At 36.5% G+C, this 23,793-nt stretch overlaps 1 protein-coding gene across 4 annotated transcripts in view; it reads left to right on the top strand.

Annotated features, from left to right (window-relative positions):
• LOC106058219 (uncharacterized) overlaps positions 1 to 23,050 on the top strand; it is a 69,457-nt gene extending 46,407 nt beyond the window's left edge. For 3 of the 4 annotated variants that reach the window (XM_013215591.2, XM_056023832.1, XM_013215590.2), the window contains 13 exons: positions 28 to 243; positions 362 to 511; positions 7,381 to 7,668; positions 8,863 to 9,078; positions 10,487 to 10,681; positions 13,009 to 13,297; positions 13,975 to 14,171; positions 14,722 to 14,858; positions 15,591 to 15,783; positions 16,358 to 16,517; positions 17,177 to 17,322; positions 17,807 to 17,955; positions 18,713 to 23,050. In XM_013215591.2, coding sequence (XP_013071045.2) covers positions 28 to 243; positions 362 to 511; positions 7,381 to 7,668; positions 8,863 to 9,078; positions 10,487 to 10,681; positions 13,009 to 13,297; positions 13,975 to 14,171; positions 14,722 to 14,858; positions 15,591 to 15,783; positions 16,358 to 16,517; positions 17,177 to 17,322; positions 17,807 to 17,955; positions 18,713 to 18,859 — 2,483 coding nt within the window. In that variant the 3' untranslated portion in view covers positions 18,860 to 23,050. The remainder of the gene's footprint in view (positions 1 to 27; positions 244 to 361; positions 512 to 7,380; positions 7,669 to 8,862; positions 9,079 to 10,486; positions 10,682 to 13,008; positions 13,298 to 13,974; positions 14,172 to 14,721; positions 14,859 to 15,590; positions 15,784 to 16,357; positions 16,518 to 17,176; positions 17,323 to 17,806; positions 17,956 to 18,712) is intronic. The other variant, XM_056023833.1, reaches the window with a different exon arrangement.
• The last annotated feature ends 743 nt before the right edge of the window (positions 23,051 to 23,793 follow it).

The following is a 23,793-nucleotide window of genomic DNA, read 5'->3' on the forward strand; positions in this document are numbered from 1 at the left end:
GTTCTGTTACTCTCCCTCATGACCCAGAGAGTACATGTACCTACGAGAACCAGACATTCAACCATTTGCAATACTTCTCAAGTAGCCAGTGTGGACTATGCCAGTGCAACGTTGCAGACGGCGTCCAATGCGCCTCGGATTGCCCGCCCGTTGCCATGGTCTTGCCGGACGCCGCCTGTCCGGATCCACAGATTAAAAAAGACGGATGCTGCGAGACTCTTCACTGCCACGATCCGAACACAGGTGATAGTCTGAAATAAGTTCTTTCTGTGAGACTATAGATGTTATTTATATCTAAATCTAGAGTTTTAATGCCAATCAATCAATCGATCAATCGATCAATAAAATTGTTCCTCTCCAGACATTCTCCAGTTCATGCGAAACATGTTTGCGTTGTCCTACAGTCCAGCCACCCTGACCTTAAGTTTTGAAGTGGACTCTCAGGAGGACGCCAACAAACCCCTGTACTGCCAGTATGAGATACTCTACACGAGCACGTCTGACCCTCAAGGTGAGAACTGCAAAGATTCAAATGTGTTGGGAAAGCTAATTGGGTCACCAGCACAAGTCGTAACACTAAATCTATTTGTAGCTTTGCGACATTGGTGTGTGAGAGATGAGCACTTTCAAGTTGATTCATCTAGCAAACTTTGTTTCGTTTGGCACGAAGTCTTTCGTTTTAGTTTTTTTAACAGTCAGTTCGAGTTAGAAAAAATAAAATAAAAGGGGAATCACCTTCAAGTTATTTGTTGGCTTTCTTCAGTCGTAGAACGAATATGGTTCATCTGGTAGAACGACTATGGTTCATCTGGTAGTACGACTATGGTTCATCTGGTAGTACGACTATGGTTCATCTGGTAGTACGACTATGGTTCATCTGGTAGTACGACTATGGTTCAACACTTTTTCATGTGACTGTGGAGCACTATTTCGAAGAGACACTGCCGTCCACAAACATTGCAGGTTAAGGTGGCTTTCGCTTTGGTGGTAGAGGAGTTGGCCATTTCTCATATGGCACGCTTTTCTTCCAGAGCTGAGGCCCATGTTTTTTCGCTGTCCATAGCTTTCTTTGGTCGCTGTCTCTCTCCATCTAGTGCGGTCTAGGGCAGGGGTCGGCAACCTTTAGAGTCGGAAGAGCCAAAAATTAAAATTGGCCATTTAAAGTCTTTAAACAATTTTGTTTTTCTTGCCAACAATAAATAGATTTTTTAAAAAAATTATTTATTCATAACAAAAAATATCTATTTATTCATATATATATATATATATATAGTGTTTTTCACAACAAAAAATATACATATTTAATTATTGGATTTATATTCATTACAAAAAGAAGTAAAGCTATCAAACATTTACTTACAACACTAACTTTTACTTCAATAACAAACAATTGAGCAAACAAATTGACTGGGAGCGTTGGCTTTGTTAATTGGCTTCTTATTTTACTTTTAATTATATTCATGCAAGACAACGCTTTTTCGCACGAATATGTCTATCCAAAGATAGTCAGTACTCCGAATGCCAAATTTTTCACCTCTCTGTAGTATTCTGGAAGTTTATTCCATGCGTCGAATTTCTTTTAGAGATGTCCACTTTTGTTGAGTTACGTACATTTCTGGACCTCCAACTTTTCCAACCTGATTTTCAACTCTGTAAATTTCTCACTCTACAAAGTTTTACTTTTTGAATCGATCAATTGCATTTCAAGAGATCCAGTATTAAATTCCAAATGGATCAATGTGGATTTCGTTACTATTTGTTGTGAGATGGTGTACTAGGAATGCTAGAATAGTTTTATTGGTCTTGAACTGCTCAAATCTATCAAGAAATTTATCTTTGATTTATTTATAACTGTGCTGAAGTAATTCGTGTCAAAAGTAGCACTGCTTTTATTGCACTATTGCTTTAGAAATTGAAAATGAACTAGCTTACCTCTGAATATCTTCTGCAAAAAGAATGTTTTCTTCAAAACAAATCAATTCTTCTACCAAAACATAGGCTGAGTTTCACTTTCCTTGCAGTTTTTGATACAGCTTTTTTAATTTCGATCTAATATCCACCATAAAGTAAAATTTGTACAACCATTTGTCGTTCTTTAATTCAGGGTGATTAATGGCTTTATCATTTAGGAATGTATTTATTTCATACAAGTGTGACAGGTGGGGAAATGTGATGTGTGTTTGGCGCGTTTTATGTCTAGGGGATGATTATTTTTAAAGCTATCACACCCCCACTTATCAGCATATGAATCGGAAGCAGACACGCAACGAGACAAAGCAATGAAAGATAGATACAAAAGTTAAAAATGAAGAATATTTATTTACATAAATATACATATAAGAATAAAAAGGGGGAGGGTTTGCATCTATCTCTAATTAGTAAGGTATTTTGATCATCACTCTAGCACTTAATAAGAGAGCATGTCACTTTGTCCTCTGACTTAGCTGGTATTCCTGTTGATGTCGCAGCTGGCTGTGTCCTGGCTTGAGGTTCTGCAGCTGGAGGTGGCGCTCTAGCGGATAGAGGGACGCCGGTGATATAGTTCTTGTGGAGTCTCAATCCCCAAAATCTAATATCTGTAGTGGGCACAGTAGGGCGGGTGGCCGGCTACCGTGGGCACAAGGTTACTGCGGGCAGAGCTGATCTGCCGTGGGCAGCGTAGTTGACAGGATATGTCCAGTGAGTTGCAGAGGGTTGGCGTAGCTATGACGTCTCACACAGATCTGAATCTATAGGGACGTCGCACCTAATAGCTTGACAGGTGGGCTGTCGAATAGGCGGGCAATGCCGATAGCGCCAAGTGGTAGAGTTGAGTAGATCTCAGTAGGCAAGTGCAGTGCCGAATAGCACTAAGCACAGATGCGGGTAAATAGATCGTTGATCCAATGAATAAATAGGCAGGTCAGTGAGCTAGTGCAGTGCTGAATAGCACTAAGCACAAAGATAGTAGGTGATTCTTGATATCAAACAAATAGTTGATCCAATAAATAGGCAGGTCAGTGAGCTAGTGCAGTGCTGAATAGCACTAAGCACAAAGATAGTAGGTGATTCTTGATATCAAACAAATAGTTGATCCAATAAATAGGCAGACACCTGAGGGAGGCTGCGGATAAATAAAGACAAGTTAGGACATGTCTCTCATGCATCTTATCGATGCCCTCGACTGAGGTGCATTCGTCAGATGGCAAAATTGCTTTAGAGCACAATGGGGAGATGATGACAGATGGGATATGGGAAAATAGATGGCGGATAGCAGCAATATAGAAATGTACATAAAAGGGGAAATAATAATATAAAAATGTACGTAGAAGGGGGAATAATAATCTCAAATAAACAACACAGGTGGATAGAGAAAGAGAGGGGGGGGGGATGGGCGGTGGTCAGCGACCCAGATGGTTTGTTTACATATGACCGTGGGTCGAGAACAATGAAGCGTGCTTGAATGGAGAGGGTGTCCCTTCAAGCGGCGCAACTCACCTAAGAGTAAAATGACTACAGGGGAGACAATTCACTACAGGGGAGATAACTCGTATCTCTTTTCTAGACGCAGTATTAGTGCGCTAGTAAAATTATCAAGGCGGTCAACCGAGATAAAGGAAATAGACTAAGATGTACAAATATATACATGGTTGCATCAACGATCAATTGAGCAACGTAGCATTAATAGATTAATGCAATACATAAATAAATACATAGGACATGTTTATGTTTTCTACTTACGCCAGTGAGAAATACACAATGCACTAATTAAATATAAATGAAATAATAAACTACCCATGATAAAATCCAATGGAAATATACACAGAGTAATTAAGATGGAACTTGTGATTAAGTTCGGCTTACCACCAGGTATTCCTCTAGGAGGGAGAATAAATGATATAGTCCAGACTCGATAGCTCAGCTCGAATGAGAATGAAGGAGAGTCTGATTTGAGTTGGTTTACTTTATATGAGCCTGGAAAGTGCGGGCGGACACAGGAAATGCCATAGGCTAAGATTTATCTTACACGTGGGTGGATTTGACTCGAGATGGGAGCCGCACCTTGGAATATCACGCGGTGTGTTGACCTTTGTGGTCTCCTAGATCAAAGAGAGAAGTGGGAAAAAGGGGGGGGGGGCGACTTGCATCCCACACAAGGTGGTGTCCACTGTGACCGTCCTTCAGACATCCGGCGGGAAGACAAAAGAGATTGTGTGTCTACCTTTCCCCGATCAAGGGCAGATAAATGAAAGGACGTGGCCTAGCTATCTCCAATGTGGTCAACTAAGTCTAGCCTGGAGCGGAAAGGGTGTGGCGGGTGAATAATTTAGGGGTAGGATGGGGAAATAATTAAAATAAAATAAATAAATAATGAAAAATAATAATTAATGCTGTGATAAATTTGAGTGACTCTGACAGCGAGTTTTTGACTTGTCACAACAAGCACAAAACAAAACGTTTCAACGCCTTGCCTTTGAAAAGTCATAACACTTTCATGTTAACAAGGAGCTCGGAACACTGAGTCTCCATTTCGTTTAACAATTCTTTAAACTGATGATGGTAGGATGCTTTTGGCAAGATGCATTAACAATCTTGATTACCAAATTTATGACTTAAAATACTTCGGCCGAATCGTTTTGGGCAAAAAAGCGCTTCTTGTTCAATGATACGTAAGAATTTCATGGTTTATTTTGATCCAAAGAATCGTTGTTGCCCCATTATTTTTTCCTATCATACTTCTGGCTCAATCAATTGCTATTTAAAGGATTTTATTTCAATAGATCTTATTGTCTTCAATGTATTTTTGCATGGCATTCGCTACATCTTCTTCTCTAGTTTGTCTCGAGACAAGTTCTTCTTTTGGACTATGGGAAGACATATATCTGACAAAATGGGCAAATTGTATTGTGTCTTTATGTCTCATCTAAATCAAGTGATAAGACGGAAGAAAATTGAATATCTTCCACCTGCAAGTATGCTACATTTGAAAACATTTGAAAACATTTGAGCTATTCTATCTTGTACTGTTTTAGTGGATAGAGATTTCTATTTTTTTTTAAAGTCACGAAACAGTTCTTCAGATGCACGTAGAAATCAGTCTTTGACATACTTACCATCTATGAATGTTTTGCCTTTTTGTGCAATTTCTAGTGGTACCGCAAAGCTTGTCATTACTTTTAGATTGCGTCTAACTTTGAGAAGATAATTCGCTTCTACCTCATTTACTTGAGACAACAAACTAAACGTCACACCCAGAACACGTGGTGAGGACGCCAATTCGCTCTGCGTCGAAAACAAATTCAAACCTACATTGAAATATCCGACGACGACCGATAGCTTCCGAAAGACTGACAACAGTGACGACGAGTGTAATGGGTGGAGGGGAGTGGAGAAAAGCGAGTACACGTGACTGAGAGATCTAATCGGTGCCTAATCCTCGTTAAACGATTTATAACTGTTTGATAAAATAAATAATATTTTCTTCTGGAACTAAAGAGCCGCAGCTTCGCATCCAAGGAGCCGCATGTGGCTCGGTAGCAGCAGGTTGCCGACCCCGGGTCTAGGGCTGTCTTCCCAATGGTCAGTATCAAAGTTCACTGTTTTAAGGTCCCGTTTTATTAGGCTACATCCACGTAGCTTTAAATAAATAAGTTGTTTGTTTAAAATTTATCTAAAGTTATTCCACTCTCCCACAAGACAGACGATATGAATGAACTATTGACATTCGTGTGCCTTGATGTAAGTCAGTCTTATTACAACATCAAATCAAGTTTCTATATTATATATATATATATATACGTTAATGCTTTCCAAACTAGTAATCCACACGTCTGCTAATATGGACATGTAGCTTTGAATGGATATCACTACTCAGACCAATGTCAATATCTACATGTAGCTATGTATAGATATCACTACACAATGCCGATGGAAGTCAATAATACGATTTAATTTAAAGGCACACAAAAGAGTGTCTGAAAAAAATGTATAAATCAAAACTGGGTCTTTGAACACTGAAGCTGTACAAAAAAAGGCATAATTTATAGATAATTACTTTTTTTTTTATTCTACTTTTTTTTTAAAATTCAGAGACAATGTTAGTGACTTTTTTTTCTCTCTCATACTTGTCAACATTAAGAGGGTCTAAGAACGCGTTTGGCAAACACGCACGGAATATGAACCCAGGTTCTCGCAGACAAGCATGATTTACAAGTGTCCTGTATTAAGTTCTCCTGATAGAGCCAGAGGTCTTGTAACAGTCGTATTCATGATATCCTCATATATATAGATATATACTTTTTTTTAACATTGTAGTATTTTTAAGAATTAAATATTGTATAGATTATAGATAACTTTACTAAGAATGCTGAAAAGTAAAAAGTCTATATTGGAGTGTAGGCCTATCTTCTATCAGACTAGTGTCTACTTTACTCCTCACGTTCAGTAGGGTGAGGATACTGTCACACATAGAATTATTTTAATTTTTTTTTTCAATGCGCCGTTTTTTTTTCTTTCTGTGAAATAAGTTTAGTGACAGGCCTAAAATAAACCAGAACAAAGTAATGTTGAATATATTTTGTTGTGAGGAGTTGTTGATGGTCAGAAGACTACATCTGTACGGGTGTATTACGAATTGGACACAACTCCACGTACTTCAAGACCTACACAACATTTGATGAACGTACAATGAGCACTTTAATACTGTGTCACTAACAAATATGTTTACACCATGAAAACCAGATCCATCTCTCTTCTCTATTTCTAAGCTACTCTCGATTTCGATTTGTGACGTCATTTTTGTTGCGTTGTCCGTCCCCTAAAGTGCGTTGCTACTACAACTGACCATTGCTGTTAACAACAAAAGTACATTTGCAAAACTATGGACGAACTGTCAGGATGACGCCAGCATACTATACAAGAGATATGGCAGTCTATTCTGACGAGGATCATACTGTTGCTTGGTGTATCTCACCTTAAATTCAATTTCAATTTGAATTTCATTTCTTTTGCTGTTTCTCAAAAAAGACATTTTAAACAGATACAAATGCCAAAAAAATATGCAAATAAGTCTAACTTGTAATCATACAAACACTTATGCGCAAAGTTCTGATGTTAATTTTCCTTCTTGTCCCCATTCCATATATCTTTTGTTTCACTTTCATACTCTCTATCTCTAACACTCTCCTCCATACAAAATTCCACAACATCCACTGTGCCTGGACAGCTTTAGTCTAATGTAACACTACAATTTCACGAGACAAAAGAAAGTCTCCGGTCAACACTTAAATTAACCTAACTAAAGCTAATGATATTGCATTGGAGAATTTGTGAAAGATGCTAAGGACTGTTTTATTAAAAAAAAAGATGAAAACAAAGTTCTTTTAACTCTCATTTCTACAGGCAACTGGAGCAGACGACTCATTCAGCCGACGGACGTCTTGCTACAGCAAGACCAGTCTAGTCACACGAATCTCACCGACCCTCTGACCCATGACAGCGCCATCGTGGTGGGTAAGCGTGCTTACGTCACACTGTCCGGCATGCACCCGAACACGACTTACTATGTGAAGATAATCCCACTGGACGGTCTACGTGAGGACATGTCCGAATCTCAGGCTGGTCAGCTTCAGTACAGCGACAGAAACATATCAGCCATGGTGGTGGTCAAGACAAAGTCTTTGGTCAATGGTAATATATTTTACACATATTTTTAAAATCCCTTTCTCTCTCTCTCTCTCTCTCTCTTTCTCTTTCTTTCTCGCTCTCTTTCTTTTTCTCTCTCTCTTTCTCTCCCTGTGTCTCTCTGCTTATTTCTCTCCAGCCATCAATCAATCCATCCATCAGTTTATACATTCATTAACCCATTCGCCCATCTTTCATTGTGTTCCCTTGTGTATTTGCTGTCATAATTTCTGGGTAACATTTCAATAAGTACAAACACTTGGTGCCTTGAGTGTTTGACAATCATTCTACCGTCTTGGTTAGAAACGTCTCTACTGGATCAATCGAGTGAGGCTAACAAGATCAGCTGTTAAGTTTATTTTCTGTGGTCAATGCCCATATCAGTCTCGCTAACAAGATTAAATCGTAGAATTGTGTCAACCTTCCAGATTTTAAATAATATAAACAAATACGAGACAAATGTCTACACATTCTAGAAATTATTTTATAGAAATAAAGATATCAATGTAACTAACAACAAAAATACAGATTGTCGAAAATTGAGAAGACAAGTCAAATGAATAATACAAGAAACAATTATTTCTTGTGTTTACGTTATGCATGATAAATAACAAAAGTCCTCACTATCCTTTTTATTTACATAGCTTTTATCAAATCACACTGTTTGTCTGTCTGTCTGGTACAAATTTTGAACACGTTATTTCTCCCTTTTTCCATTCTGGGATCAAATGGAAACTTTGCACAATTATTTAATGTTTCCTAACCAAACAGGAATCAAGAAAAAGATTAAGCAATTAATTAATTAAATAGTGTAATTCATTATAAGATTTTTTTTTACGGATATGTTTTTTTTCCTTGAGAATTTGAATAAGAGATTGACCCATTAAAAAATAATTAGATTAATTAGATAGTCATTATATGGCATCATTAAGGCCAGGTTCACCTCTAATGATCTAACTTCACCTTCACGTTCATCTATCCATTGGTCTGTTGGACCGTTGGGGCACAAAATAAGATCGGTCAACCATCTTTCTCCATTCTTCTCTGTCATTTGCCTTTGATAGAATTTCATTCTGATATTCTTTCTGAAAATATTGAAACGATTATGAGTTTGTGTTTCCACACAATCTGTCTTTGTAACCTCGTTTGTTTTTTTTTGGTTTTTTTTTTTATTTAAATTTTATTTTTTTCTCCTTTTAGTGACGTCATGTTTCCACGATGGTAATGAAGTTCTACACTTGGAGGTCGTCCCTGGTCACTGCGGTCAGAGGTGTCAGTGTATCCTGGGCCAGATCAAATGCCAGAGCATCTGCGAGAGCGAAGCTCAAGTGGTCGCCTCGTCCACTACATGTCCGGTGCCCAGGCTAGAGAGGAAACAGAACGACTGCTGCCCAACTTGGACATGCTATCCCTCAGGTTAGTAAAAGTCACATGATCCTCTTTATTTTTTTTTTGGAATGAGGATGGCTGGCGCTTTCTTTAGTTTGGGAAATAAATATTTTGATGCTCATAAGTAAGATTCATAAGAAAGACATGCCAATATAACTCCAGGCTCAATACAGAAGATCGTGGTCTCATTTGTTTACACTTTTAAATCGTGTGGAAGCGGGACGCAACCTCTTGACTGGGAGAGAGAGAGAGGGGGGGGGATTTGAGTTCGATCCCCCAATGGAGATCAGGAATGTTGAACTCTTTCTCTCTATATTGTTTTCCACGTTCCGACGGAACAATTAATTTTTGCTTGCATAACGTTTTCGTTGATCAGAAAATGTTTTATTTGGTAAAGGGTTAAAGGGGAAAGCATACACCAGTTATAGAACACAAAGTCAAGTTAATAAAATCAAACAGTAATTTCATTTAATGAGGTCGAATAGACATTGATATAGTCAATTAGGAGAGAAAGAGTTAATTGATTTGTCACTCAAATTTAGGACCTGGACAAAATATGGAAACCATAGCGCACCTCTACAAGACACATGTTTATAAAAGTAAAAGACTCGACAAAAGCGCACTGACAATGCTGTAGTTGAATTTTGCTAATTTTTTAAAAAATACAATTTTTATACAAGGGTAGTAAGATTTTTTTTAACAATACCGTACTCTTTTTTAAAACTAAAGTTTTACTAAACTAAAATAATTGCAATCACTAATATGGTGTTCCTCTTTTTTACAAAACGTATATCAACTCACTTTGTCTGTCTGATAAAAAGTTATTTCTCCGACACCCAATCTCGGATCAAGCTGAAATTTTGCACAATTATTTCTTTTACCTGACAATACAAGAATCACTAACAAATTTACCAGTTAGTTAATTAACTATCGGTAATTAATTAGATTGTTTATCTCGAACAAGGGAAAGAAATTGTACTTGATTGAAGTGGTTGTATAAGCTGAATTAATCCCCTTTAAAGGTCACGGCTCTAAAGTAATTTTTAAAACCAACAAATAAATTAAAAAATTTAAAATAAAACAGATAAATGTTCAGGTCGTTTCCTCCCCCCCTTTTTTTTATAAAAAAAAAGATTTTAAAACGCAATTAGGGTAAAATTGAGCTAGATATCATTCTATTCCGCCCCCCCCCCCTCATTTTCCAAACTGATCTAGATAAGTGATAGGATCATAGCGTATTGAGAAAGCTAAAAGCATGACATTGCGCTAAACAAAAACTATTGGTAAAAATATTTCTAATTGCACACATTTATTATTGTTAGTCTAGATGTATCACAAATTCAATTACATGACTGATCCAAACTAATTGATACAATAGCACTTCGTATAAACTTTGTTTTTGTAAGTATTATTTATGTTTATTTTTCTAATCCAGCGTCTGGCTGTATATACAACGGATTGATTATGTCCCAAGACCAATCCTTGACCGAGGCCTGCCAGGTTTGCACATGCAGAAATTCTAGCGTGCAGTGTAGCCCAGTATGTCAGACCAGCGAGAATCCCCCAAGACCCGGTTGTGAGCTGACCAATATCACTGGGCAATGCTGTCCTCAGTGGAGCTGCCCACTAGGTAGGCTTGAAAGATTTGAAATTTTGAAACCTCAATTTGAATCAAAAGCAATTAAATAATTTTCTGATCTTAAAAGTTTAAGAAAAAATTGACTTCTATTTATTTTATCCTGAAAAATACTAAATGCAGTTTCAATTATAAGTTGCACTTAATAAAGGACAAGATAACATGGATGTTACTGTTATAAGTTATAAGCTATTCCTTCTAGGAGACTAGATAACATGGATGTTACTGTTATAAGCTGTTCCTTCTGGGGGACTAGGTAACATGGATGTTACTGTTATAAGCTATTCCTTCTAGGGGACTAGGTAACATGGATGTTACTGTTATAAGATATTCCTTCTAGGGGACTAGATAACATGGATGTTACTGTTATAAGCTATTCCTTCTAGGGGACTAGGTAACATGGATGTTACTGTTATAAGCTATTCCTTCTAGGGGACTAGGTAACATGGATGTTACTGTTATAAGCTATTCCTTCTAGGGGACTAGATAACATAGATGTTACTGTTATAAGCTATTCCTTCTAGGGGACTAGGTAACATGGATGTTACTGTTATAAGCTATTCCTTCTAGGGGACTAGGTAACATGGATGTTACTGTTATAAGCTATTCCTTCTAGGAGACTAGATAACATGGATGTTACTGTTATAAGCTGTTCCTTCTAGGGGACTAGGTAACATGGATGTTACTGTTATAAGCTATTCCTTCTAGGGGACTAGGTAACATGGATGTTACTGTTATAAGCTATTCCTTCTAGGGGACTAGATAACATGGATGTTACTGTTATAAGCTATTCCTTCTAGGGGACTAGGTAACATGGATGTTACTGTTATAAGCTATTCCTTCTAGGGGACTAGGTAACATGGATGTTACTGTTATAAGCTATTCCTTCTAGGGGACTAGATAACATAGATGTTACTGTTATAAGCTGTTCCTTCTAGGGGACTAGATCTTATATATCCCAGACGTTACTTAAAAAAAGAAGATAACTACGACCTTCGCACTTCATGTGTCATTCTAGTCATGCATGTTAATCATTTTAATGCTAAGCCGTTGGTTTTTCTGGCTGATTCAGGCAACCCATTCCATTCTCTAATGGCACTAGGGAAGAAGGAGCACTTGTACGAATTTGTTCTAGCGTATGGAATTAGAAATGTTCCTCTATCTTTGTGTCTTTCTGCGCATTTCATTTGGTTTTGTTTTTCTATTTGTAAGTTATGGTCTAGGGGACTAGAGTACATTGGTGTTACAGTTATAAGATATTCCTTCTAGGGGACTAGAGTACATTGGTGTTACAGTTATAAGATATTCCTTCTAGGGGACTAGAGTACATTGGTGTTACAGTTATAAGATATTCCTTCTAGGGGACTAGAGTACATTGGTGTTACAGTTATAAGATATTCCTTCTAGGGGACTAGAGTACATTGGTGTTACAGTTATAAGATATTCCTTCTAGGGGACTAGAGTACATTGGTGTTACAGTTATAAGATATTCCTTCTAGGGGACTAGAGTACATTGGTGTTACAGTTATAAGATATTCCTTCTAGGGGACTAGAGTACATTGGTGTTACAGTTATAAGATATTCCTTCTAGGGAGCTAGAAAAAAAACCCAGACTCCTCGCCTTATTAATACGGGTTTCATCAGAAAATGTTATTGATGTTTCAAAGGATTCCTCTTTTTTTTCGGCATACTTACACTGCATATAGCCAACAAGAAATAGGTAATCTCCTATCGTAGAAGTTTGATTCTCTTGCATCTCTTAGTGTTCTTCCCAAAGACTGAAGGTATTGTAACTAGCGCCGCCTACATGAGAAATTAATTTATAAACTATGAATTAAATGACGCATTTGTGAGCTGTATAAAAGGAGATGCAACTAGATCCTTCATTTAACAATACCTCTATTCAAGTCAGAACTTCATGGAGTGTGGGTGGAAGGTGGAGCCTGGACACGGATATAAAAAAAACGGCTCTAACGATTTTTCCTAAAAATTAAACAATGTTCTATAGGTTTTTTTTTTGTCATATACAATTCATGAGTTATCAAGAGAAAAACAATTGTTCTATAAGTTGTATAAAAGAGGTGTTGTCTTGTTGAACAAGAATTTGTAATGTTTGTCTAGTTCTTCTCTGTTCACAAAGGGAGAAGCTCCGCAGCCAATATGAAAATTATCTACTTAGTGCATTGGATATTTATTTATATTGAATGGCTAGGTAGATGTTGAGGCGAATAAAGTATTCACAAACTACGCGTACAAACGCAAATTCGAAGACCGATAGGTAAGAACCCTGCCCTGAATATTTTCACTTCATTTGTCCACAGAGACTCACCCGCCATCTGGCGTGAGGTCAACCAACATTGCTGAGTTCCTTGGCAACTGCGATATTCCCCATTCGGAGTTCAAAGAGATGGTTGTGCAGAAACTGAGGGGGTATTTGTCAAGCCAGCCCGCCTGCGCTATGCAGACCAACTTCTGCGACTCTCTGAGCCTGGCGGTCACATGTCCAGGTGGAAGCAACGAGGACTTCATGCACAGGAGGCGCCGCCGGTCTGCGGTCAGTGATAGCTCGGACAACATCTACATCCATGTGTCTGTCTATCAAAACTTCAGGTAATGGGACAGATAATAATAATACAAAATAAAGAAATAATAACAATGTTAATAATACTGCAGACCTGCCACATCCCCAGAAAATTCCTTAGTGGAAACTGATAAAGGGACTACGATGAATTTTGTCTCCCTTTAACGAAATTTGACCCTGGCAGTGCCAGAAAATGACTACTCGTTCGTTTGTAACATATTAATAATAATAACAATAAACTTTTGTTTGCATAAAAAAATTATTCTTCCAATTTGTGCAATACACCAAGCAAAACATTATAACTATAGGTATCACTGATTCATTTATAGTTACATGTGAAATGTTTAAATCAGATAGTTGAATTGTATTTAATGATTTGATTACCAGGGGAACAAAGGAGTTTTTGTATCTGTTTGTCTTTGTAATAGGTCTCTTGTATTTCTAGTGTGCTGGTTAAATCACAAAACCCTGACACAGAGGGTGTTTTCTATATTTCTAAATTCCTTTTAACTTTCTTTTAAATGTTTTTTCTCAAACAGTTGCCCAAATAAAAAATGGATTGCAGTTTTTGTAATGGGGATATTTTTTATCAACCCATTTTTTTTTTATGGTAGATTCTTGTTTTATCTTTCCCATTGTTTTTTTTTTTGAACTTAAACAAATGTAACAAATTATTAATAGGCTTGTTAAACATTTATCGATTTAGCTCTAATACTTCCAAAGAAGTCGTCGAGCAGCAGGTCCGTACAGCTGGGTTGAAGCTTCTTTCTATGCTAAATACTACCTTCGAGTTGAACCTCGACAATGGGCACTCCTTGAAGTCGACTAACTTGGTCATCTACGAAGGCCTTTCCTACGTATGTGACCACAGCTTCTCCTACGTCAAAGATCTGGACACTTGCAGTAAGCAAATTTCTTTTACCACATTTTCTGTTGTAAATTTTCTTTTTAATATTTATTCTCCTTAGTGGCATCAGCTAATCACCGCAACAATGCATATGGGAAAACTATTGTCTCAAAAACGGAAAAGCTCGTCTGTATATTTTGTTCAATAAAATAATCTCGATTAGAAATTCAGCTTAAAATTGTCATGTTATACAGTTGAAGTAATTGAATTAGACTCAATAGCATGCACTAAAACCTCGTTGGTACTTCAATTTTGTATACTAAGACATCGGCACTATTCTTCTAATTAAATGTCTCAGGCAGATATACATGGTCCAAGAATATCAGTTTGTCAATATTTCCGCGAAATGGGTAGAAACAAGCGAGACGATGGATGATAAATGACAGAGCTATTACATCTCATATCAAAATTTCTTTGATAGCCATTGGAACAATAATTTCTTTGTCTTTATCTTGTCTACAGTTTCAATGTTTAGTAAAGAAGTTGACCATTGAAAAAACGTAGTAATAAATGTCAATGCAATTACAAACATGTTTTTTAAAACAGTTTTGTCTGAAATTGAGTCAGTGCAAGTATTCAAACCGAACGTCCAACTGACGGCCACTACAGTGTCAGAGACCAGTGCAAGTCTTCAGTGGACTCTCTCAGAACCACAAGATTTAAACCAAGTTCAAGGGTTTGTTGTGAGTTTTCAGCCCAATGTTAATATCCTGTAGATCAATGTCATTATAGAAAAAAATATAATTGTTACGTATGACTTTAAAAAAACATTACAGATTAAATAACTCAACATTTCACCCACTAATGCTTAAATGCAAGACCTATTGCAATGCTGCTATGTGTTCACTTTTTTAAAGCTCATAACAAATGTGACATTTGAGATAACGTATTGCAGTAATCATCACAGATTTGTTAAATATTAGTCGTATTTTGAGTATATCTGTAGTGGATCAGCCCAGAAATAAAATTAAAATGGCGTAGAGGCTGATCTCAGTTCTTTCAATTAGAGACTAAAGACTTGCAGCCATACAAGGAAACACCAAAATTCAATGTAATAAGCCACATGGGAAATAGGCCTAACGATTTGTAGAGTCAAAAAGTAAATCTAGTCACCGATATAGAAGGAGGAAGATAGAAAAACATGTACGGTTGTTGTCTTTTTAAATTTTATTTTATGTCTTTTTATTTTTCTTCAATGTTTGGACATTTAACATTTTTAATTTAAAAAAAAAAAGTAAAAACATGACAAATATTTTCTATACAATGACAAAGAAGCTTAGACATTTCCAACCATTTCGTTGCAGTAAGCAGAGTTCTTATTTTTTTACATTTCCAACCATTTCGTTGCAGTAAGCAGAGTTCTTATTTTTTTAATTGTCTTTGCAATGAACTCATTTAGATTTAATCGTATTTAGGTTGAATACAGACAAGATGGAAGTTTGCAGTGGATGACCTCCCATGTTATTGGCTCCTCACAACGGCTATACAACATCACCTCTTTGAAACCGGATGTCAGCTTTACTGCTCGTCTGGTAGCGCTTCTGTCATGGTCAGGCAGCAGCAAATGGACAGTGGCTGAAATCGGTTTTAGAACAACATCGATCCCTGGTATGAGGATATCAATAGTTATTCTTGTGTACCACATGACCTTCACTTATCCCTTAGTCGAACCGCTGAGGCACCACACATGATCTGTCGACCATCTCTTTCCATTCCTGTCTTTTTCCATGAGTTCTATTTCTTTCAAAGACAGGCCCGTCTATACTTTGATGTTTATTTCCCATCGCTTTATCTGTCTACCTCTTCTTCTTTTCCCTGTTACTGTTCCTTGTAGAAAGTTCTTTCCAAGCCATGAAGACTTCGTGATGTGGCTATAGAGTTTTATTTTGCGTTTTCGTAGGCACAAAGTACAATAGCCAAAGTGATCCTGCTTCGAATTTTCTCATTTGTGATGGGGTCTTTTTTTTTTTTTTTGGGGATGGGGGGGATAGTTAATTATCTAATTGATACATTTTTAAAATTGATTCTTGGGTTGACATAGTACAAAATTTCAACTTGATACGACATTGGGTATGGGAGAAATAACGTGTACAAACTTTTTACCAGACAGACAAATTTTTTATGAGTTTTGTAAAAAAAACTTCAAGAATTGGGTCGTTATTGACAGTCACTATATCCACAGTGCCCATAATCGCACCGTACAGTTTCCCACTGAAGAATGTGACCATCCATGACAGCTGGGCTTTGCTGATCTGGGAGCCGCTGCCCAGTGAAATGCTGCTCAAACTATCTGCGGTCAGTGTCATCTACAAACAGTCCTATAACAGTTACTATACACACAAGTGAGCCTTTTTTTTCTTGACCATCACACTAACGTATTTAAAAGCACTTATTTTCGCAATAATAAAATCTCTGCTGACCTGTAACTGCTCATTTTTTTTTATAAAGATTCATTGACTCAAACAATTGTAACATGCATACCAATGACAAATAATGGAGGCGAAATTATTTATAAGCTTAAGAAGGAACATAGACCACAAGGTCTGAAAGGGGAACTTTACTTCTTTTACTTTAAAAAGGAACATAGACCTCAAGGTCTGAAAGGGGAACTTTACTTCTTTTACTTTAAGAAGGAACATAGACCACAAGGTCTGAAAGGGGAACTTTACTTCTTTTACTTTAAGAAGGAACATAGACCACAAGGTCTGAAAGGGGAACTCTACTTCTTTTACTTTAAGAAGGAACATAGACCTCAAGGTCTGAAAGGGGAACTTTACTTCTTTTACTTTAAGAAGGAACATAGACCACAAGGTCTGAAAGGGGAACTCTACTTCTTTTACTTTAAGAATGAACAAAAAAAAGAAGATATGTTATGATATTATCTATTTTTTCTACATTCCCTTTATGAAGTTTTTTTTTAGACAGTCATACTAAATGTTTTAAAAAGATTCCTCTCCATGCATGTATACAATATTGTGTAAGTCTCTCTCATTGTTTGTAGGCAAATTGTTTCATTCAAGAGTCAGACTCAAGTGCAACTGACTGGACTACAACCAGACACAGTCTACTCTGCTGAGATCACCATGCTGTTCTTTTCTGGGGAGACCAAAACTTCTGGACCTGTCCACTTTGTGACGAAATCTCCACGTAAGTGAACATCAGTGGTCACCTCCCTGGTACACTGTCTTCAATTATTGCCTCAGAACAATACAAAGGCCTTTTGATTTCTTTCTATGTAAATCTCAAATTAAAAAAACAAGCGACAGATTATTTGTAAAATATATCTGGTTTAAAACTAATTTGTTTAGTAAGTCCATGTTCATACTTATGTATAAGTAGTATCGGGATATTTAGGACGCCCCTGAGCCCCCCCCCCCCCCGACTTTCGTTGGGAAAATAAAATTGGTTGATCGTTGTGCTGGCCACACAACACCCTTTTTAACCATCAGCAATAGAAACAGATGAGCTTTAGATCATCAGGCCCCTTGACCACAAGGTCTGAAAGGACTACTTTACTTTTATTTACAATGTTAACATTGACACTAAGTAGAACTATTCAGCATTATTTGAGCATTTCTATTATAGTGAACTTCATTTTCCTTTGACATTTAACCTTGTCATTTGATGTCAGGTAACGTGTCATCAGAGCTGCTTGTCGCTGTCATTATCGCCTGTGTCGTGTCACTCATTGCTACTGTCGTGGTTATCATGACCTGCTTGATGTGGAGGAAGAGCAAAAAGAAAGGGGACACCACTGGCTTTGAAAACAAAACTTTTGGAGTAAGTTGTCTCCCTTCTCTGCTTTTTTTATAGCTATTGTACGCTTATCCAGCAATACTCACTAGATCAGTGATACCCAGAATACGTCCAGTATTTGTATTTTAAAAATGTTTATGATGGTTTATTAGTGTGCACTTTTAATACTCCACAATTTAATTTCTAAGATGGCTGCCTGGTCGTGCGGTTTGCTCGCTGGACTGTCGTTCGGATTTATCGACGGTCGAGGGTTCAAACCCTGCCCGCTCCCATCCCCCGTCGTCCTGCGGGAGGTTTGGACTAGGAAGTAAACTATCTTCAACTCTGAAGGAACATCCGAATTATGTAAAACATTTTACAAAACATTTAGATTTAGTTGACTTAATATGGCGTTCTTGAAGTTATTTAGTTTATCTTGCCGATTTATTTTAAAATATTTCCTGAAATTATTTTCTAAAAATGTGACGCATATATCCCTCCCATTTCTTCACGTCGCTTTCTCTTCTGTATGTTACTCTATAACTTCAAGAATGCAAACTGGATTTTACTCATCAAAACGAGAACAAAGAGGAGATAATTGTGTTCAAATTTTTCCAGAAAATCTTCAAATTGTAACATCTCTACAACATTCTGTAAATGATTTGTTAACAAATGCACATGGGGAACAAAAGTGTAGAGCCCCTGAACCGATAGACATTATTACCATCAGGCCTTCCCCTTTCCAGACATTTTCCTGTTCCCTACATCAGAAAAAAATATTTTTTTTTTGTCGTTTCCACAGATTCCCTTAGAGAACAACAACGAGGAGAGACCAAGCTGTCATCCGGTGGTGAGCCCTGTCACCGAAGTGGATGCCTCCTTCCCGAACATAACCACTGTGAATCTCAACATGGACATCTCCATGCCGGCTAACGCAGTCTCAAACTGATGCAGCCTCAAACTGATGCAGCCTCAAACTGATGCAGCCGCAAACTGATGCAGCCGCAAACTGATGCAGCATCAAACAGAAGCAGCCTCAAACTGATGCAGCCTCAAAATGATCCCGTCAAGAATCTCAACATACACCCTTGCTCTCACAAGCTTATTGCAGGTTTTATTCACAGTTTTGACGCAGGTTGCCACGATGCGTTTTGGTGCGTACAAGCCAATCAAATTTATTTGGATGTCCGGATATTGTTTTTTCTTCTGTTCAGCAGGCGATATGTTTAGTCTGATCTTGGAAAAACAAAAACTAAATGATTCTCATTGCCTGCTTCAAGCTAAATTAATGATCATAGCATATTTAACAATGTGTCTTGTTATTCATTCATAAGTATTTTCTTGTCCTATTAAAAAATATATATTTTACTTTTTAAAAAATTCAGACTCTGTTCTTGGAGTTGTTGTTTTTTTCCTTGAGAGAGTAAAAGATGTTTAAGTCTGTTTCAAGTGTATTTTTTTTGTTGCTGCTTTAAATAATATCTGCAAATGTGTAATCCAAGAGACTGTTTTTATATGTCGTCATTACATTTTTATGTGTTACATTATTACTCAGAATGGAATGTTATGAAATGTAATGGAATGTTATGAAATGGAATGTTATGTGATGGGATGGAAAGAAATGGTTGTGTTTGTTGCTCAAGAAAGTAAAATATTTTTGTTGCTTTTTTTTTCTGTCGCTTATTCCTCATCAGAATAATAAAAAAGATCATCATTCCATTTTGTTCACATTTCGTTCTGTGAATTTCGTAGATTTAAATATTATTGTTTTTTAAAATAAAAAGTATCTATTAAGTATATCCCCACCTGCCAGCAGGATTATCTGCTCTTGCTCAGTGAATCTTCACTAGTCTTTTGGCCTCCCTTCTATTTTTCTCACATGCTATCTTACATCATTTGTTTTGATTGAAGTACATGGCCTAGCTTCGCAAGTTCGCATCCTCTATATTTGATCTCTATAATTGGTCAAAGTTGGGCATTTATTATAAGCCATGTGAGATAGAGTTTGGATATAAATCTATTCAAGTTATTTTTACGGTATAAGATTAAATAGTTTAATCTTAAATGATTGACTTAGTCCTAGACGACAATTACATAAAAAATCGGAACATTTAAAAAAAATTCGTAACCGAAACAAATGTTATTTATTTATTTATTTGTTTGCTTTGTTTTTTCATGATTTCTCTGATTGGCTAATTCATATTCAATGCTTTATAATTTCTGTATTCGAATATATACTCATGTCTTATCTATCTTTTGTTTCCTGTCTTGGAAATATGTCTTCTTGGTCCACAGTATTCTATGCAATGCACGTAAAAGGCAAATACATTGAGAATAAATTGTATGTATTTTTATGTCAATGTCCAATACTCGGAGAAAATGAGACACAGTGGATGGAATGTTTCTTTTAGTTTTATCGTACTGACATTACAATGAGATCATTCTGTGTTTAATACTTAACATGTGGTGTCACATACTTCATTGTCTACTCCAGTAGACTCTCGTATATTTTTTTAAAGAGAACTTTCTGACGGTATAGCTCATACATTAAGTTTAACAGTCCAATGTGTCTGTTTAACAGTCGAATATTTCTGCTCAACAGTCCAATGTGTCTGTTTAACAGTCGAATATTTCTGCTAAACAGTAGAATGTGTCTGTTTAACAGTCGAATATTTCTGCTCAACAGTCCAATGGTGTCTGTTTAACAGTCGAATATTTCTGCTCAACAGTAGAATGTGTCTGTTTAACAGTCGAATATTTCTGCTCAACAGTCCAATGTTTAGGTTTAGCAGTCCAATGTTTAGGTTTAGCAGTCCAATGTTTCTGTTTCGCAGTCCAGTGTTACTGTTTAACAGTTCAATGTTTAGGTTTAACATCCAATGTTTCTGTTTAACAGATCTGTATTTGATTGAAACATTTTATTGTATATATACTGGATACAATGTTTGCATCAAAGAATGTATTCAAATATTCATGTGTTGCTTGAATTAATATGCTTTCGCTTGTTGTAAATATTTACTATTGATTTTAATCGAATATTTATATGTATTTAGTTTTTTGTGAGATCGAGAGAAAGATTTGTGTCCTGCACTAGACTCCACTATTCAAGACACCGTAGTGTTAGGTTAATAGCTTTCACTGATTACAAGAAAACAAATTATCGAACAACTAAAACACCACCTGACTTTTTTGTTTTGTTTTCGAAGTAGGAAGTAACCTTTAAATGTTTTATGTGTGGTGTTTGTAAATATTAAGCAATGAAAAGTAAATTTGTCATTTAATGTTATGACAAAATTATCTTTACAAAATATATTTTTAAAAATACTTGTAAGAAGAAATCTGGTTAGTGGACCACAATACAATACTGTAGCTTTGTTGTATAAAATAAGGAACAGTTATTCTATTGGAGATGTTCATGCATAGTGGTCAAACTATAAATAGCAACTTTTGGGTGTACACAATAAAGGAACTGTTTATAAGCAATGTTGTTTTTTAAGGTAGAGGATCATTTGTGTACACTTTTTAACTCTGCAGAATCTCATTGTCTAATGTATGAGGATCATTTGTGTACACTTTTTTTAGCAGCCCCCGAAAGGGGAAAACACTATTAGTTTTGTGCAAAATGTCTGTCCGTCTGTCCGTCCGTCCCGTTTAGATCTGGTAAACTAGAAAAGATATTGAAAATCCGACATCACAATATTTTAGACCATTCAAAGATCTGATGCAACGGCTCCTTTTTTTTTCTGAAAGCGAAAAATCTAATTTTTAAAATCAGTTATGCAAGCAGTTTTTTAAAGAGAAAAAGCTAATTAGTATGCATTATAAGTTAGACCTAAATTTAAATGAATAGTAATCTTACCAACTTCATTTTTCTGAACATTTTTTTTATTGCGGAGTTTTTTGTTTTTTTTTTCGAATAAGAGATTGAGCCTTTTCAAAACAATTAGATCAATTATAAGACATCAGTTAGGCCAAGGGAGACGTGGTGGCTGAGCGGTAAAGCGCTTGGCTTCCGAACCGGGGGTCCCGGGTTCGAATCCTGGTGAAGACTGGGATTTTCAACTTTGGAATCTTTGAGCGCCTCTGAGTCCACTCAGCTCTAATGGGTACCTGACATTAGTTGGGGAAAAGTATAGGCGGTCGGTCGTTGTGCTGGCTACATGACACCCTCGCTAACCGTAGGCCACAAAAACAGATGAACTTTACATCATCTGCCCTATAGACCACAAGGTCTTAAAGGGAAATAGTTAGGCCAGGTTCACATCTAACTTTACATTCACTTACATCTATCTATCCTTTGATCTGCGGGACCGTTGGGGCACTACACAAGATCTGTTAACCTTCTTTCTCTATTCTTATCTCTCATTTGTCTTTGATATAATTTCATTTGGATGTTTCTTTCTGAAAATATTGAAGCCTGCCTGGGTAGACCTCTTCGGGGCCGATTTCGAGTTTGTGTTTCCACACAAACTGTCTTTTGTAACCTTGTTAACTCTGCAGAATCTCATTGTCTAAGCCCTCCGTTTATTGCATAAAATAATTTCAGTGTAAAGAACGTACCAGACATTCAATCTAGGACTTGAAATTTAAATAGAAACAAATGTGCCACTAGCTTGCTAGATCTATTGCCTCGCATTGAGATTGTGTTTGAAGTATAAGAAAGGTCAATTTTTGTTTTTATTTAGTTGGTAACTGTGACTTTTAAATTTAGCATCCTTGACATTGTTTAGTTTATAGTTTAAGTCTCTAATATTCCTTATTTCACTGTGCTTATAATAAGAGAATTTTTTGTTGTTTTTTACGTATTAATAAATGAATAAAAATTCTCAACACATGAAAAACATATTTCCTTTTAATAACAGGTCTAGATCTAATATTGAAACTCACGAATTGTTTTACTTGCTATTGCTTGGAAATACTTAAGTCCTTTTGTCAGATCAGTGTATAGTCAAAGACAATGTAGTTAGTTGTATATTTGGTTGCTTGTGATGTATATAGGTATGTGATTGTATACATTGAACTCAAAGTTGCTGCTGACAAATATTATCATGTTGATAATTTTAAAACTAGATGAAACCATTTCATTCGAGTTGTGATTTTGTAACACAATTAAACAAGAATAACAGTTCAAGTAAAACAATGTTTTGTTATGTGTATGTCTGTGTAATGTTTCCAGTTCTTTTATAGCGATGATGTAATTCTTTAGTCTATTCTTCCAACAACAGCCAAGACAAGTTTAACTCTTTGAACAGCTTCAACGTACGTTTATACAAATAAATAGGCTACATTTGTACACTATAGATCTCAATACACTCTCCAAGTCTCTCTCTCTAACTCGCTCTAACAAAATCCAAGACTTTACAATCATTGAAGGTCTACTCGTTCATGACCATATTTACTTGTTGAATGAACAGAGGAGAAGGTGCAAAGAACATGTATCCTTATCTAGTGTCTCTCATTTACTAGCACACCAACATTGTTCGCGCCTCACACTCACCAATACGTATCTTATACAATCTTATTACAAGGACAAGGCATATCTCTACTTATTGAGCTACAATGAACTCCACAGGTTACTCTTAACGTAATTTACATATTCCACAACAATAATCATCCAGAAAAATGTCAGTTGTTAAGAGTAACAAAATAAAAAATAAAACAAATTAATTCCACTTATCTTATTCATGGTAAACTAGTAACAGACAAAATACCTAGGTGGTGACCGGTCATTTCATCCCCGGTCACTTCATCCCCGGTCACTTCATCCCCGGTTATTTCATCCCCGGTCACTTCATCCCCCGGTCATTTCATCCCCAATTAAATATTTTATATATAAATATGATTATGTAGAATGCTTTTTGACATTTTATGACTTGTTACTAA

Source organism: Biomphalaria glabrata, chromosome 3 (assembly GCF_947242115.1).
Source record: "Biomphalaria glabrata chromosome 3, xgBioGlab47.1, whole genome shotgun sequence".
Classification (NCBI taxonomy): domain Eukaryota; kingdom Metazoa; phylum Mollusca; class Gastropoda; family Planorbidae; genus Biomphalaria; species Biomphalaria glabrata.